The following is a 17,986-nucleotide window of genomic DNA, read 5'->3' as shown; positions in this document are numbered from 1 at the left end:
GTTACTTTTTTTTTGGTCTTTTTGAGACAGTGTCTCCCTGTAGCCCCAGCTGTCCTGGAACTCACTATACAGACCAGGCTGGCCTCGAACTCACAGAGATCCACCTGCCTCTGCCTCCCGAGTGCTGGGATTAAACGTGTGTGCCACCACGCCTGGCAAGAGTTATTTATTTTTATTTTATGTGTATTGAGTGTTTTACCTGTATGTATATATACCGCATGTATGCCTGATACCCTTGGACTCCAAAAGAGGGCACCAGATGCCCTGGAACTGGAATTACAGATGGTTGTGAGCCACCATGTTGGTGCTGGGAACCAAACCTGGGTCCCTTACAAGAGCAGCCAGTGCTCTTAACCGCTGGGCCATCTCTCCAGCCCCTGCAGTCCTGCATTTTTACCACACTCTGCACTCTAGCTTTTATTTTGATTCAAATTGTCAAGCCATTCTTCAGGCAAATTCTGTTAGAGACTGAGCCTTACACATCACCTAGCCATTTTTATACCATCCACAAGTCACTTGATCTTTCTCTGTCATTAAAGCTTCCGGTCAGAAACCTAAAAAACGTTCCTTTCACTCAAAACTTCTATTATGTAAAGCCAAAGTTGCATTATTGAATGGAAGTACTGCATTACAGTTGTGGAGCCACACTTTCTGTGTGGGGGAGAGGTGGTCGTACTCTCTGGCTGGGAGAAAGCTGGGTATGAAAAGGGCAGATTCAGTAAACTTGTCAAAGACTTCAGGGTTGGAATAAATGTTTCTTGCTAATATTTTCAAAAAATTTACAAAACATGATACATTTTAGCTTCTTTTAAGGACTTCATTGAAGAGCTCTCTGTTACTCTTAAAGCTAAGAATTGAGGAACCTAAGGGCCTTTGCTTCGTGCCTGTCTTAAACTTGATCCAGCACTTAGTGATGACAGTGAAATGTCTTCATCTTTTACTGCTGTTTTCACTCGCTGAAAGTCAAGGTTTAGAAAAGAACTTTCTTCTTCTAGGCTGGAAACATCTCTGAAAAACCCTATTTGAGTTTGCAAAAAGGCTTTCTTCCCTCTCTCTGTCTTTCTCTGTCTCTCTGACTCTGTCTCTGTCTCTCTGTCTCTGTCTCTGTGTGTGTGTCTCTCTCTTTCTCTCTCCCTCCTCCTCTCACAGGTTAGCTCAAGCTAGTCAGGAACTCACTATATAGCCCAGGCTATCCTTGCCTTGAAATTGTAGTAGTCCTCCTGCCTCAGCTCCCTAAGTGCCCAGATTATAAGCATGGACTATAACACCTGGCTTTCTTATGTTGTTGTTGCTTTAGTATTTCTGAAACCTCCATAGAATAATTCTGGTTAACAGTAGAGGAACTTTTATGGTTTTGCTGATCACGAAACTGTTAGATATAAACAAAATGTTGTTGAAATACCTAGTGTAGAAAGCAAAAGTTGCTCCATGAGCTTGCATTCCAAAGGTAGCCCTCAGTATCTCTTGAACTGACTTTGTGGTTGTTGTATTGATTTAGTGGGAGGGATCATGTGTGCCATAGTGAGCATGTGGTCAGAGGACAACTTGAGAAGTCATTCCCCTTCCACCATATGGGTCCCGGGGTAGAACTGAGGTTGTGAGGTTTGACAGCAAGTACCTTGACCTGTCAGCCATCTTGCCGGTCCACTTCATTGTTTTTAAACAAGAATAGGCATATCCCGGATGTGTTGCTTTTGTAACCTGTTTCCACAGCCTTCCACCCCATTACAGTGACTGCTGTTCATCCTTCCAGGCCTGGTGGGTTCCCCTCGTCATTTTAATGGCTGTATTGTGTAGGCCTCCTTACATGTCAGCGTGTTAGTGCTCCACTGGCAATTCAGAATGCATTGCATTGCATTTCCATAGTTTTATGGGTTTTTTCCTAGTATCTGCCCCATAGTTTATTCCTTCTGTTTGATTTGGTTTGATTTTGATTTTTAAAATACAGTTCCTGTTCCCTTTCTCTCTTTTAAAATAGAATGACAGAAAAAGATTGAAGGTTTTGCACCAGGTTGTTAGTAGTGAGAGTGAAGTTGAACGTAGACATGATGGTCACTTCACTTGGTGTCTACACTTACCTATATGACAAGCACCTCTGAAACTTGAGAAAAGAAAAATGGAATTTGCTAAATTAAAAACCCTATAGAAAATGCAGACCCATGTGGGTAAATCAGCGTAGTGTAACGAGTCAGTCCTTAAGCCACTTCTCAGAGAGGCTTAGCATATTAACCTGCTTGTCTTTAGATTGTCCCCTCCACAATAAATTAATCTTAAATAAAGCTATATTACATTAAAAGTATTTTGCAAATCTCTTAAAATCTAGAGGAATAGCCTCCTTATTAACTCTGAATACCAGCTGCACTGTAGTTACTTTGCTTTTCTCTGGAAAGGAGTGTGCCATTTAGTTTGGCATCAGCACTGATAGAGCCAAAGAGCAAAACTTGACCTTGAGCACCAGTTGGGCACACACCAGCTCCCCTGGGCTCATGGCTGCTCATTGGACACATGGGAGGTTCCAGAAGCTGAAACTGTGACTTTGCACAGCAGCATACAACCTGTGCTTCAGAGAATTACAGACCAGACCAGTGCTCCTAACTGACTTGAAATGCCCTTATTTTCTCCATAATTTCAGGTCCAGGAACAGCCAAGACAGAAGCAACTGTGACCTCAACACCTTCTGCAGTGGGCCAGCACGGCAAGCCCTTCTCATTTGCTCCATCAGGGTTAGTGATGAGCTTGGTTTTGTGGTAAATTGCTAGCCTTCTAGATACCCTCTCCAGACCTTGCAGTCCTCAGCTCTTACCACCCTAAGCTCTTACCACTTCAGTAATGTGTCTACAAACAATAGCAGCAGTTGAATGTTCTAATACAAGTCTATTTTCCCTTTGCAGTTCAAATTTATTACATGTACTAATACATGTTTGGGGGATTTTTTTGTTTGGGTTTTGTTTTTTAATATTTTTATTTCATGTGTATAAGTGTTTTGCCTGTGTGTATATAAATGCATCATGTGTAGGCAATGCCTGCAGAGGCCAGAAGAGAGTGGATTTCCTAAAACTGAAGTTACAGTTAACTGCCATGTGGGTGGCTGGGAATTGAACCCAGGTACTCTGGAAAAACAAACAGCAAGTGTTCTTAACTGCTGTAACTGCTGAGCCATCTCTCCAGCCCCTTGTTTGTTTTTATTATTTTTATTTTAGGTGTATGAGTGTATTGACTACATGTATGTAAGCGCACCCATGTCATGCAATGCCCGTGGAGGTCAGAAGAAAGCATCGGGTTCCCTGGAAATGGAGTTATGACAGTTGTTAGCTGCTGTGTGGGTGTTGGGAAACAGACTCAGGTCCTCTGCAGCAGCACCCAGTGCTCATAACCGCTGAGCTGTCTTTCCAGCCTTTTTCTTCCTTTCTTTTTTCAATCCAGGATCTCATTTTATAGCCCTGGCTGACCTGGAACTCTCTGTGTGGACCAGGCTGGCCTAGAATTCACAGAGATCTGCCTCCCTTGGCCTCCCAAGTGTTGGGGTTAAAGGTGTATGTCACCACACCCAGCAATTGTTTTGTTTTTAAGCCTAAGCCTCAATTTCTTTTGGCGTGAATGTTTGTTCAATTCTATAGGTCATTTGGTGTTTTCATCTAACACCATTTAATGGTTGATGGACATGACATTGGAACGGTATGTACTATACTTTGTGGGCTACACTAAGCTGCATAGAATACAATGAAAGACAGTATCCAGTTTAAAATTCTGGTTTGTAAATAGATTTGTGTGGGGAGGTGTCTTTTGAGTTTTTTTAAACAAACTCATGAAGTTCAGGCTGGCCTCAAACTTGCTATGTAGCCAAGGATGATTTTAAACTCCTGATCCTCCATCCTCTGCTTCCTGAGTGCTGTGATTATAGGCTACAGCACCATGCCCAGCAGGCAGAGATCTGTTTTTAACAAACAATGATGAGGGGCTGGAGCAAGGCTCAGCAGTTAAGAACACTGGCTGTTAATGCAGAAGACTTGGGTTTGAATCCCAGCACCACATGCCATGTCCATAACTCCAGTTCTAGGGGATCTGACAGCCTCTTCTGTCCTCCTTGGGCATTGCACAACATGGGTGCACTTACCTACATGGATGCAATACATGCATAAACATAAAATAAAAATAATAAAGAAAAAAGAAAAAGAAACTGATGAACCGGGTGTGGTGGCGCATGCCTTTAATCCCAGCACTCGGGAGGCAGAGGCAGGTGGATCTCTGTGAGTTCAAGGCTAGCCTGGTCTATATAGTAAGTTCCAGGCCAGCTGGGGATGCAGGGAGATGTCTCAAAACAAAAGACTTCTAAACCTCACCAGAAGGCAAACCTTTATTCACTGTGGCTTGAGAATGCCCGTTCTCTGGGTGTCATGTTAGAAGCCAAGCAAGCTGTGAAAGCTGTCCCTTCCTGCTCCAGTGGGGTCAAATTACCAATGAAGTCAAACGTGCCCATAGGCTTGTTTCTTCCAAAAGTTGTGTGTTTCTGATAGAAGCTTCTTGTGCACTTTCAGTTGCTGCTGTTTCAACTGGACTCACTCCCAAACTCCCTTTCCTTTGATGTGAATGTGCTACTTGAATACCCTACAGCCTAGCGTGAGAAGAGGGCACTGGATGAAGTTGCAGGAAGAGAATTATACATGCATTTTTAGAAATCATGACATCAGGGCTGGAGAGATGGCTCAGTGGTTAAGAACACTGGTTGTTCTTGCAGAAGACCTGGGTTCGAATCCCAGCACCCACATGGCAACTAACAACTGTCCATAACTCCGGTTCCAGGGGATCCAACAGCCTCCTCTGTTCTCCACGGGCATTGCATGACACGGGTGCACTTACCTATATGCAGGCAATACATGCATACACATAAAATAAAAAATAAATAAAAATTTTTTAATGTTTTTTTAAAAAAAGAGGCCAGACATGGTGGCACACGCCTTTAATCCTAGCACTCAGGAGGCAGAGGCAGGCAGATCTCTGTGGGTTCGAGGCCAGCCTGGTCTCCATAGTGAATCCAGGACAGCTGGGGCTACAGGGAGACCCTGTCTCGAAAAGACCAAAAAAAAAAAACCAAAAAAAATAGAAATGACATCTAGGCCAGGGGTGGTGTCGCACACCTTTAATCTCAGCACTTGGGAGGCAGCAGCAGGCAGATGTCTGTAAGTTCAAAGCCAACCTGGTCTACATAGTGAGTTTCAGCCCAGCCAGGGCTATAGGGAGACCCTGCCTCAAGAAGACCCAAAAGAAATCATGATATCTGTACTTCCCAAGGGTAATTAGGAGCGAATTTTAAAGAGTAGGTCAAGGCCAAAGATTACTGGATCCTTCACAAATTAATTGTCACGTCTGTTAAATGATAATTCTTTTCCAATTTTTAAATTAAGCTATAAAGATTTGGGTCGGTGAACCAATGTCTTAGCTCTATAGATAAAATTTCTCCTCCAAGATTGAGGCCTGCCATTAAACAAAAGGTTTTGTTTTTTAGTATAATTAAAAAATAACTGGCATATCCAGTTGAGGAAGCCAGTAGTAGGTAATACAGTCTGGATCCTGGCATTATTGACTAGATTTGACATGCTTAGTCCCTCATGTCTTGAAGCTATCTAGTTTAAAAGTGTACTCTTATCACAGTGTGTAATTGTTCTGGTTCATATTTGTGCCGCATCTTTCACAGTGGCAGAGACAGCGTCCTCTGTGGCACTCTAGGTAGCAGCTCCTGACTCTGCTTGGCCTTGAGATGGCCTCTCAGAGGCTCTCCCTGATCTGCTGCTGCCCTCTTGTCAGACTTGTCTTCCACTGCTGCACTAGGCACGCATCTGTGCCGTCTGTTCCCAGGCACGTTCCTATTGTGATTCTACTACTGTAACTTTACTTAACATAAATGTGCACCTATACTTCATGTGGGAAGCCCAGCCACCATCCAAGGCCTCCTCAGCTACGACTCCTTGCCTCCTGTCCAAAGTGCCTGTCCCTGCTTGGAGGTGTTGGAATGGAACTGCCTTTGAATTGAGTACTTTGACTCTGCTGTTGCTTATTACTAGATGGAAATTCTCCCAGGGCAGACTGCAGATTGTAAAATGGACTATTAGAAGGGTGGTATACATTAGGTTTGTTCCTTTTTAACTTCTCTTTTTCTACTCACCAGGACTGGCTTTAATTTTGGGATAATCACAACACCATCTTCTAATTTCACTGCTGCACCAGGTACGGTCTCCAGGTTGCGTGCATTCTTTATGCTTCCCCTCCATAAGTACAGGTTGTCTTTGTGCCGTCTGTTGACATTTAACTCTTCCTGGGTCTTGTTCACAGTTTCTGCAGTAAGGTTCGTAGTGATAACGGACATTAGAAAAATGCTCAAGGCCTGAGGAATAGCTCCGTGGTAGAGCATTTGCCTAGCCCAAGGGAAGCCCTGTGTTCAGGTTGTAGCTCCTGAGTAACCACAAGATGTTCAGTCAGGAACTTGATATGGTGCTGGCAAGAAGGTTCAACAGGTAAAGGCTCCTGCTTACAAGCCTGACCACCTGAATTTGATCCCAGGACCCACATAGTAGAAGAACGTGGTTCCTGAAGGTTGTCCCTGACCTCCATGTGCACCGTGACACACGTGTGCACACAAACACAAAATAAATAAAATTTTAAATGTAATTTAAAAAGAATCTGATGAGAAGATCAGACTGTTTGCATAAAGAACAGGGAAAGGACTTGCCTCTGGGAAGTTGAAGCTGCTCTAACATTTGAGTGTAAACATGCAGATTAAAATCTGTTTCCAGCCAGGCGTGATGGTGCACACCTGTAGTCCCAGCACTTGGGAGGCAGAGGCAGGTGGATCTCTGTGAGTTCAAGGCCAGCCTGGTCTACATAGTGAGTTCCAGGATAGGTGGGGGCTACAGGGAGACCCTGCTTCAAAAAAACAAAAAAAAAATCTGTTTCCATCTTTTTTTTTTTTTTTTTTTTTTGCGTAACCAAATTGAGTGATTCTCTAAATAAGATAGACAAGACAGAGCACTATGCCTTTTATCCAGGACTCAGGAGTCAGAGGCAGGTGGATCTTTATGAGTTTGAAGCCAGCCTGGTCTACATAGTAAATTCCAGGCCAGCAAAGGCTACATAGTGAGACTTGGTCTCAGAGAAAGGGGTGTGTTGGGGAGGAGGGGACCAAACTTGGTCTTTTTCCTTGATAACATATCAGCAAACACACTGGTTTATATGCATGTTACAGATCTATCACCTACTGTGTTTTAATACAAGAGTGAAGTTTTCTCACTAAGGAAGTTATGAAATATAAAAAGTATATAGGAGTTGATGGGCTGGAGCGATAGCTCAGCAGTTAAGGGCACTGACTGCTCTTGCAGAGGACCCGGGTTCAATTCTCAGCACCCACATGGCAGCTATGAACTGTCCTTAACTCTAGTTCCAGGGGAATCCGAAGCTTTCTTCTGACCTCCGTGGCATTGCATGACACGGGTGCACTCACATACATTCAGGCAATACACTCATACACATAAAATAAAAATAATAAAAAATTTTTTAAAGTATATAGTTGAGCCACACTGCCCCTCTGCAGTAATTGCCAGCCTCTTCTCTTCCGTTTGTGAGTTTTGTCTTCTATTTTTCATTTAACCTAATGTCTTGTGTAAATTTTCCAATACAGAAAATCTTGTATAAATGTCACTTTTACAGCATCTGATGATACAGGCTTGTAATCCCAACTACTCAGGAGGCTGAGCTAGGAGGATCACAATTTCAAAGCCTATCTAGACTACCGAGTGAATTCAGGGCCAGCCTAGGCAACTTAGTGCCAGGCCCTGTCTCAAAATAAGAAAAAGAGGACTGGGGGATATAACACAGTGCTGGAGCGCTTGCCCAGCACAGACAAGACCCTCGGTTCAGTTCCTGTCAGCAGAGTCACTGCAGTGGCTTCCTAGTTAGTCCCAGCGTTGCCATGCTTCGTTTGCTCTTCTGTCTATCCAACACCTAAGGTATTTCTGGCCTATCCATGTGATAAAATAACACAGAGATCATCTCTTGGGTTTCCTTGTCCTTTTTGCACAACCATTTTTTTTTTTTAATGTGTATGAGTGTTTTGCCTGTATGTATGTAAGTGCACCCATGTGTGAAAACCTGCAGAGGATCCCCTGGAACTGGGGTTATGGACAGTTGTTAACCACCATGTGAGTGCTGGGAACTAAACTCAGGTCCTCTGGAAGACTTTCCAGTCCCTCAACAAATCTGTTTTTGTGCTAGGGGACTGAACTCGGGGGCCCTTTTTTTTGGGGGCGGGGGGCAGGGAGACATGTCTCTCATTGTTGCCCAGTCAGGTCTTAAACTCCTGGACGCAAATGATCTTTCCTGCCTCCTCTAAGTAACTGGGACTACAGTCATGCCACCATGCCCAGCAACAAGTCTTTTAGTGCTTTCTATGTGGCCACTCAAGTGCTATAGTTTTCCAGTGTGAAGAGGCTCCTAACATCCAGGGGGGACCAGCAGACACCTTAACTCTGGTCTGGTATGGCCCTAACACTTTCCAACTTTGTCTACATTGTCACCTTCTCCCAACTCTCACTTTCTACTTTTTCGTGAGAGTGTGTGTGTGTGTGTGTGTGTGTTCATGTATGTAAGTGCAGGCAGCACACCTGTGGGGGTCATAGGACAATCCCAGGTGTCACCTTCCACCTTGTTTGAGGTGAAGTTTCTCATTGGCCATTGCCCATGCCAGGCTAGGTCACCTGGGAGCTTCCAGGGACTCTCCTGTCCACAGCTCCCATCTTGCTGTAGGAGAACTGGGGTGTGCACTTTTGCTTCTTGCTTTATGTGGCTCTGGGGTTCCATACTCAGGTCTTAATGCTTGGGTGGCAAGTGCTTTACCCACTGAACTATCTCCCCAGCCCCACCTACTCTCACTTTCTGGAGTAAAAATCAACTCAGAAATACAAAGTTTGGAGAGGAACAAAATCTATAAGGAAATGGGGATAAGATGTGATAGTAGTAATTCTTTATAAACTCTTAATACTATGGTAGATAATAATCCAAAAACTGTAAATAATTCAACACCAGTGATAAAATAGCTTACTCAGCAGAACCCTAGTAAATAGCTCCTAATTGTAATAAAAGGGATTATGGATTGACACTGTATGCTCTTAAAATTGAAGTGCTTCCAATCTGAATCCAATCCTGGCCTCTCAAGACATTTTAGGCTAGTGTGGCACCCCAGCTGGGAGGGAGGTCGGCCTTCGGCACTGCTGGGTGTATTAAAAAAGTAGCAAGGATGCCTTTTCCACTTTGCTCAAGGATAACCGATTCGTTTATATATTCTGGATGTTTTGTGTTCGTTGTGATTTCATGGTTATGAAAAGAATACTTACTCCTTTCCACCTGAGAGCTGACTCAGGCAGAGCTGTTGTTCCTATGGAGCCCATTCATACTGTTCTTCCTAAAGGACCCTGTTGTTAGAGCCCATTGTCCCTGGTGAAGAGACCAGAGACTGACTTAGAAATGCAGTCAGTGGAAACATAGTAAGTTGTGTTTTGCCACATCCAACCCTTTTCTTAATTTCTTTTCCTTGCTAGGGCCAACACCCCCCACTAAAGAGTCAAACCAGCTTGACGCATTCTCATTTGGCGGGGGAGGCAAACCTTTTTGTGAGACCGTTCCTGGAAACTCCCCTCCCACAGGAGCCACATCTACATCCAGCACCTCTGTAACCACCATTGCCTCTCCGGGAGATTCTGCTCCCTCCAGCAGCCGACCTGCAGTGTCTTCTGGAATTGCTCTGTCCACTGCCTCTAGCAAATTGGAAAGTTCATCGTCCAAGTTGGGAGAGCTGCTGTTCCCAAGTTCTCTGACTGGAGAGACACTAGGAAGCTTCTCGGGACTTCGTGTTGGCCAAACGGAGGACTCCTCAAAGCCAGTCAGTAAGACTTCGTCCACAAGCCTAGCCAGCGCCCAGCTGCCCAAACCCTCAGGCACACCCTCAGGATTCAACTTTTCTAGTGCCCCAGTGTTAGGGAAGCCTGTGGAACCCCCTGTGAGTGCTACCCCAGCTGCGCCAGTCACAGCTGCCAGCACAAACACGAGCAGTTCCTTCGTGGGGGTCTTTGGCAGTCTGCAAAGTCCAGGGCCTTCTGGGGTGATCAGTTTTGGCGGGACGTCTCTGACTGGTAGCAAAGCTAGTTTCTCGTTTGGAAACCAACAAACTACTAGTACAGTGCCAGCTGCCCCCCCACCAACCTCAGTTGCCCCTTCCCTTTCAGCATCTTTTCCCACCTTATCATTTGGTGGCCTCCTTAGTTCAACCTCAGCTCCTTCCCCGCCCATATCCTCTGGTAAGAGCACCGAGGAGGCCGCACTGTCAGCTGGGCCTGAGAAGTCAGGCCACAGTGAGGTCTCGGCATCAGCAGCTTCACTTCCAGGACAGCCACAGTCAGCCCAGCCTTCCCAGGCTCCTTTACAAACTCCTGACCCTGTCAAGAAAGAACCCATTCTTGTGCAGACAGCAGACAGCAGCCCCAGCACAGCCACATCAACGGCCAATCTTGTGGCACCTGCAGAGGCCACTCCGGTAGCCCCCAGGGACCCTGACGGCAAGACAGAGGCAGCATCTCCTGCTTCCACCTTCTTGGGGCCAGGGCAGACTGCTGCTGCAGCTACTCTCCCCGGAGCAGGCTCGGCAGCCATCGAAGCCTCAGGCACCCCCGCCACCTCCAGCACTGTTTCCAGCAGTGCCCCAAGCCCCACCACGGAGACAGCAGTGTTTGGGACTGCCACTTCTGGCTCCTCAGTCTTTCCGCAGCCACCCGCTGCTAGTTCTAGCTCAGCATTCAGCCAGCTCTCCAGTAACACAGCCACTGCCCCCTCTGCCACCCCCATATTTGGGCAGGTGGCAGCCAGCACTACGCCAAGTCTGTTTGGGCAGCAGACCGGCAGCGTAACCAGTACAGCCACTGCCACGCCACAGGCCACCAGCTCAGGCTTTGGCAGCCCTGCGTTTGGAGCATCAGCCTCTGGAGTCTTTGGACAGACGTTTGGGCAGGCCCCAGCCTTCGGGCAGGCGACAAGTAGCCCTGCAAGTAGCTTCTCCTTCAGTCAGCCCGGGTTCAGCTCTGTGCCTGCTTTTGGCCAGCCCGTCTCCTCCACCTCCACATCCACCAGTGGGAATGTCTTTGGAGCCGCCTCAAGTGCCAGCAGCCCTGGTTCCTTCTCATTTGGACAGGCCTCTACCAACACAGGAGGGACGCTATTTGGCCAAACCAACCCTCCTGCTTTTGGTCAAAGCCCTAGCTTTGGGCAGGGAGGTTCTGTGTTTGGTAGCACCTCAACTACCACCTCCACAGCAGCACCCTCAGGGTTTAGCTTTTCTCAAGCTTCAGGTAAGAATTTGTAGAACATTTTGACTTTGTTCTCTTCTGTACTATTTAAAACATTTGCAACAAGCCTGCATTGTTTCTGAAAGAAAAAGAGCTGGGCTTAGTGGTACATACATGCAATCCCAGAACATGGGAGGTAGAGGTAGCAGTTCAAGTTCAGTGTTGGTTACATAGTAAGTTCAAAGCCATCCTGAGCTATATAAGGCCCTGTCTCAAAAACACAAAGAGCAAAGAAAAATAAAAAAGGGTGCCAAATGTGGTGGTACAAACCTTTAACTCTAGCGCTTGGGAGACCAAGGCCGACAGATCTCTGTGGGATCAAGTCCAGCCTGGTCTACACAGCAAGTTCCAAGCCAGCCAGGGAAACATAGTAAGATCTTCTCTCAAAACAGAGAAAAAAAAAAAAAAAATCAAGAAAGGAACTTGATGCACATGTGGTCTTGGCACGTTCTGATTGGGTGGGTGCACCTACCATGGCTCAGCATCACTCCAGCCTTGCTTTTCAGCAAGCTCTGCTCTCCAGGTTCACAGGTTAAAAACAATACACCTTTTTAATACAAGGTCATAGCAAGTAACTTAAACTCCTATGAAATTTTAAGTTTGGAAAGTGCTTCAGAGGCCTTAAAACCGTCAAACCTCAAGCAGGCTGACCTTACGTCAGGTAGTACTGGTGGTGGAGTCGGAGCATCCCCATCTTCGCTGTAGTTCCCTACTGTGTGGATATCTCTTATTTCTTCTGATGCGGTCTTCTTATGGGAAGGGGGATACTGCCATTCGCTAGTTTAAAATAAATGCAGCAACTTAAAATTTACTATTTCTGAAAGAAATAAACAGTGCTTCACTATTATGCGTCCAGTTTTAGCAGTTGCTTTTACTTGTAAGAGTTATCGGTAGACATGGCAAAGATCTGTTCCAGGTTTGGCTTTCTGGTGATTTTCTTATGAAAAACCATAGCAATTAGGTGCTAGAGGAAAACAAAGATCAATGATTTATGGTAGGCAAGATTACAAGTAACTGCTGATTCATTTCTTTGATGATGATTATTTAAAATGGCTTGTAATTTATTAACAAGGAAAGGATTTCCCTTTCCCAGTGAGTGTTAAACTTACTAAAAACAGCTATAAGGACACAGTGGTGAAGAGAAACACAACTCTAAGGCCCACTTGATGCTCTGAGGCCATCCAAACAAGTGACCTATTTGGATGACGAAAATGTGATGGCTTGATCCCAAGAATGGGCGAGGAGAAGGCTGAGACTTAAAGAGAGCAAGAGGTTCCGTGCTGTCTCTGTCTCTAGAGCACCATTGTTCTACAGGCAGGATGTAAGACAACCTCCTGTTTAAGCTTCAGCAAACCAGCTTAGCCAACTCAAGCCCCTGTGAGGAGGGCCTTATGCGTTCCTCCCCCATACCTGATAGAATGTTCATATTCAACCTCAGTCTTGTGCAGGTAGCCATAGCTTCTGTGAGTCCCTGAGCACATTGCCTTTGTCATCTCCAGAGTTTCACAGCACTCCCTCCTATCCTCTAGCTCTTAAATTCTTCCCTCTTCCTCTTCTGCAATGCTCTCTGAGTCCTTAAGGCAGGATGATATAGCTGTCCTGTTTAGGATTGAGTACTCAGCAGTCACTTAGTCTCAGCCCTTTGACTAGTTATAAGTCTCTGCACTAACCACTGCCCACTGCAAAAAGCTTCTCTGACCCAGGTTAAGAGCAGCACTAATCCATGGATATAAACCTAACTATTTAGAAGGCAGTTTGACATGTCTGTTTAGCAAAACAGTAATAGATCCCACTGTAGGGCCCATGACCTCCCCAACCTGGGCTTTTGACCAGGTTTACAGTATCAGGAATGAATTCCCTCATGTGGAGTGTGCCTCAGATTTAGTCAGAAGTACTTGGTTAGTCCCGTAATATTCATGCCACTATTGCACCAATAGGCACATCTTTAATGGCACGTCAGTATTGTGGCATACAGGGTAAGGCCACCACCAATAAGACTTTTGATGACTTTTTCCCCGGATGGTATCTGTACATACCTGAATGCTGGCTTTGGTTTTGGTTTGGTTTGATTTAAAAAGACTTGCCTGGGTCAGGTGTGGTGGTGCTTGCCTTTAATTCCAGCATTTGGGAGGCAGAGGTAGGCAAATCTCTGTGAGTTCAAGGCCAGCCTGGTCTACTTAGTGAGTTCCAGGACAGCCAAGGCTACAGGGGAGCCCTGTCTCAAAAACAGACCAAAAAAAAAAAAAAAGAAAAGACTTGTCCAAGTTGAACCTTTGTTTTCTTTGTGTTTTATAGGTTTTGGGTCTAGTAATACTGGTTCTGTGTTTGGTCAAGCAGCCAGTACTGGTGGAGCAGTCTTTGGCCAGGTAAACATGTATGTTTGTCTATTTATAGAAGTACCTATCCAGCTTCCCCCATGTAATATACATAGTTCGTGCCCAGTGTTCAAGCTCAGCAAACAGCCATATACAGTTCTTTGTGTTTTTTTCTCTTTTTTTTGCTTTTTGGCTTTTTGAGACACCGTCTCCCTGTAGCCCCAGCTGGTCTGGAACTTGCTATATAAACCAGGCTGGCCTTGAACTCACAGAGATCTGCCTGCCTCTGCCTCCCAAGTATTGGGACTAAAGGCATGCACAACCACACCAGGCCATATACAGTTCTTAAGTTCCACTCCTCAACTGCCTTGAGGATGTAGAAGTCTCCACCTTAGATTAGAGTCACCAGCAGGGGATCTTTGTCAGTACTTTGTGAAAGTACTTGCCTGGGTTCCATCAACTTTCTACCTGTCCTGTAAGACCAAGGCTAACAAACTTTAATGCACAGATGAAAGCCACCTGCGTACTTTACAGTTGTTGACCTAGTGGCTTCTTTTTTTCCTTTTGAACCTAGGAAGTGACTCTAGGGCCTTGCTCATGTTGCCATGTGCTGCCATTGAGCTGTATTACCAACCTCTTTTTTAGTTTTTATTTTGAGACTGGGTGTCACTAAGTTGCCCAGGCTGAAAGTGTGTGAATGTATCATAGAAAGCTGGAAAAGACAGAGAACCCCCAAAGAAAAAGAAACCTCCTAAGAGAAAATACAACTTATTAATACATTTAAAGTCATAGAAAGAAGAGAAATTCTAAACAGGACAAAAGTTTCCAAACCCCATAGATAAAAACCCACAGAGTGAAAAATTCAACAGCTGCTCAACTGAGCACATCAGAAGTAATCAATTCCAGGACCAGTCTCAGGGTAGATACAGAGCAACCAAGACAAAAGATGAAAGCAGCTAGAGGAAAAAAGACAGCTTACTGCCTATGGAGCCATAATTGGCCAACAACTGATGTCTCAGCATGAAGACAGCCAGAAGAGAGTCTGTATACCTGAATTCTTAGACCAGGAGAAAATACTATTAACAAATGAAGTGAAATCAAGTGTTTTTGGAAATAAACAAATGTTGAGAGGTTTCATGTTTAACAGGCCTGAGGGAAACCCAAGGGATATTTTTCAAGAAGGAAAAATTTGACCACAACAAAATTATGGCTTTAATTTTAGGGTGAAACAAGGCATGAAATAGGAAAACTGTAGCCTGTATGACCTCTGTAGTAATTGTGTTCAGAATGTGTAGAGTGCCCACAGAAGGACCAAAATGGCCAAAATTAAGAAGACCGCTTTCAAGTACCAAGGGAGGGAGCAGAGCAACTGCACACTGTGCATTGCTCATGGGAGCAGGAGACAGTAGAGCCGGAAAGCCACCTCTGCTGACCTAGGAGATCTGCTCTGAGCATGTAACCAAGAAGTGTCCCTTTGTCCACCAGAAGATAGGGATGAAAATGTTCATAGCCATGGAATCATAATAGCTAAACCCAGAAAGCCACGCAAAACTTAAAAGTTAGAGAATGGACAGATTGTGCCAAACAATACAGAGCAAAATGGATGGATGGGCTCCAGACCTGTGATGAGTGAGGTAAAAGGAGCCTGCCGGTAGAGTGCTTTCTGCACAGGGACAAGGAAGGCAAGCCTTACCTGGAGTGACAGCAATTAGTAGCAGTCACTTTTAGGGCAGTGTATATGAGGTCTAAGGAGCCTTGTAAAACACTCAAAATGTTTGCTATCTGGAGCATTGAACTTTATACATGGTTATAGGTATCAGAGTTCAGTGAACTCTCCACATGGAAAGTTTGTGAACTTGATGAGAAAGGAAAAAGCAGGGCTGCTGAGATGGCTTGGTGGCATGCACCCCCCACCCCCATTATTAACGGAAGGGGTTTATTTGGTTGGTTGGTTTTTGGTCTTTTTGAGACAGGGTCTCCCTAATAGCAGTAGCTGGCCTGGATTTGCTAATGGAGACTACCAGGCTGGCCTCGAACTCACAGAGATCTGCCTGCCTCTGCCTCCTGAGTGCTGGGATTAAAGGTGTGCGCTTCCATGCCTGGCTAAATGTAGTTTTTTTGTGTTTTTTTTTTTAAAAAAAAAAAAAACAAAAACAGAAGAGGGGCTGGAGAAAAGGCTCAGCAGTTAAGAACACTGGCTCTTCTTGAAAACCCAGGTTCGAATCCCAGCACCCACAGAACTGACAGCCTCTTCTGTCCTCTGCGGGCATTGCACAACACAGGTGCACTTACCTACATGCGGGCAATACACGCAAACACATAAAATAAAAAATAATAAAATATTTTTTTAAAAAACCAGAAGAACATAGAAGACAATTATAAAAGAAGACAGTAGTATTGCACAACATCACCACTGCTTAATTGTACCTGAGAGTCACTAAAATGAGCATAATGGTACACACATGCAATCCCAGCACTCCTGAGGCTTAGTGAGGAGGTCACAAGTTCAAAGCCAGCCTGGGCTATATAAAACCTTGTCATGACAATAAATAGCCAGGCGAGGTATTTAGTCCCAGTATTCAGGAGGCAGAAGCAGGTGGATCTCTGTGAGATCAAAGCTAGCCAGGTCTCCATAGTGAGTTATAAGGGCTGCTGGGGCTACAAGGAGACTGTCTCAAAAACACCAAAAAAAAAGAATCTATCATTCTTTTTTTTTATTGTCTCAAAAACACAGACAATCAAACTGAAATGGGGCTGGCTAGTGACTTAGGAAGGTACTTGATGCTAAGCCTGACAACCTGAGTTCCATCTGCAGAACCCATGTGGTAGAAGGTGAAGACCAGTTCCTGCAAGTTCTCTGACCTCCACATGCCCTTCCTCCACCCTCCACACAAAAAATAAACAAATATAATTTAAATTTTTTCTTAAATTAGTGGAGCTGAAATAATCATTTTCATTTTGTGTTCTACCATGGGTTGTTGTTGTTTTTTTTAAATAGTCCAGATATGGCAGCACATACCTATAATCCCAGCACTAAGGAGGTAAAGGCCAGGCTGTGCTACAGAGTTGAGTTCTAGGCCAGCCTGTCTCAAGCCAAAAACAAGCAAACAAATAAATACAGACACACCACAGAAAGATAAATAAAACATTAAAAAGAAGGGATAAGACTGGCTAGATAGCACAATGGGAAAAGGCACTTGATGCCAAGCCTTGTGACTTGAGTTCAGTCTCCAGACCCCACATGGTAGAAGTAGAGAACTGACTCAAGATGTGTCCTCTGACCTCCACATGTGGCACACCCCATATACAAACACAAAATAAACATGTAAAGTGTCATTTAAAGCTTTGTTTTGAGGGGAACTGGAGAGATGGCTCAGCAATTAAGAGCACTGACTGCGCTTTCAGGAGGACCTGGGACCCACATGGTGGCCAATAACTGTCAATGGGGATGCTCTCCTCACTTCTGGAAACATTGCACAACACAGATACACTTACACACAGACAAAACACTCACACATAAAATTTTTAAACAGAAAAAAATTTTAGATTTTGTTTTTAATTTATGGTAAGCCAGGTGTAATGGTACAGGCTTGTGACCCCATCTGCTTGGAAGGATGAGGCCAAAGTTTAAATCAAGGCCTGCCTGGGCTGCAGAGTAAACTCAAGGCCAGTGTGAGTAACTTAGTAAGAACCTGTCTCAAAATAAAGGGGATTTAAAAAGGTATAAGGCTGTAGTTTAGTAGTAGAGTGCTTGCCTATGAGGCCCTGAGCTCAGTGTCTAGCAAAGAGTGTTAATAGCAATATTTTGATAATAGCCTAAGATCGAAAGCAGCCCAAATGTTTATCAGCATCCAAATGGATAAATGCATTTGTATCCTATAGTATAAGCTCAGTGTATCTACCTGTGGAAACAACCAATTATAGCTAATTGTGGGTAACTGACAAGCAGAATGTTGAGCCAGAGGTCCAACATAAGTGATAGACTCCATACTGTCCCTTGCCTCTCTCCAACTCTTATGTTTGCAGGCAGAAGGTCCAGAAGTCAAACCAGGACTTTTCCTGTGATGTCAGAAGGCTTTTTAAAAAATATTTTATTTGTTATTTTTATTTTGTGTGTATGAGTGTATTTCCTGTATGTATGTGAGTGCACCCGTGTTGTGCAATGCCACGGAGGTCAGAAGAGGGCTTCAGATTCCCCTGGAACTGGAGTTAAGGACGCTTCGTAGCTGCCATGTGCGTGCTGGGAATCGAACCCTGGTCCCCTGCAAGAGCAGTCAGTGCTCTTAATTG

The 17,986-nt window shown here is 44.7% G+C and overlaps 1 protein-coding gene across 4 annotated transcripts in view; it reads left to right on the top strand.

Annotated features, from left to right (window-relative positions):
- The window catches only part of Nup214 (nucleoporin 214), a 96,079-nt gene that overhangs the window by 61,032 nt on the left and 17,061 nt on the right, over window positions 1-17,986 (top strand). For all 4 annotated transcript variants that reach the window (XM_029560051.1, XM_008825664.3, XM_008825673.3 and 1 more), the window contains 4 exons: window positions 2,633-2,723; window positions 6,164-6,222; window positions 9,585-11,384; window positions 13,677-13,747. In XM_029560051.1, the coding sequence (XP_029415911.1) occupies window positions 2,633-2,723; window positions 6,164-6,222; window positions 9,585-11,384; window positions 13,677-13,747 (2,021 nt within the window). The remainder of the gene's footprint in view (window positions 1-2,632; window positions 2,724-6,163; window positions 6,223-9,584; window positions 11,385-13,676; window positions 13,748-17,986) is intronic.

This window comes from Nannospalax galili, unplaced genomic scaffold (genome assembly GCF_000622305.1).
Source record: "Nannospalax galili isolate Female #2095 unplaced genomic scaffold, S.galili_v1.0 scaffold290, whole genome shotgun sequence".
Classification (NCBI taxonomy): Eukaryota; Metazoa; Chordata; class Mammalia; order Rodentia; family Spalacidae; genus Nannospalax; species Nannospalax galili.
This window is presented reverse-complemented; position numbering and strand designations above follow the sequence as displayed.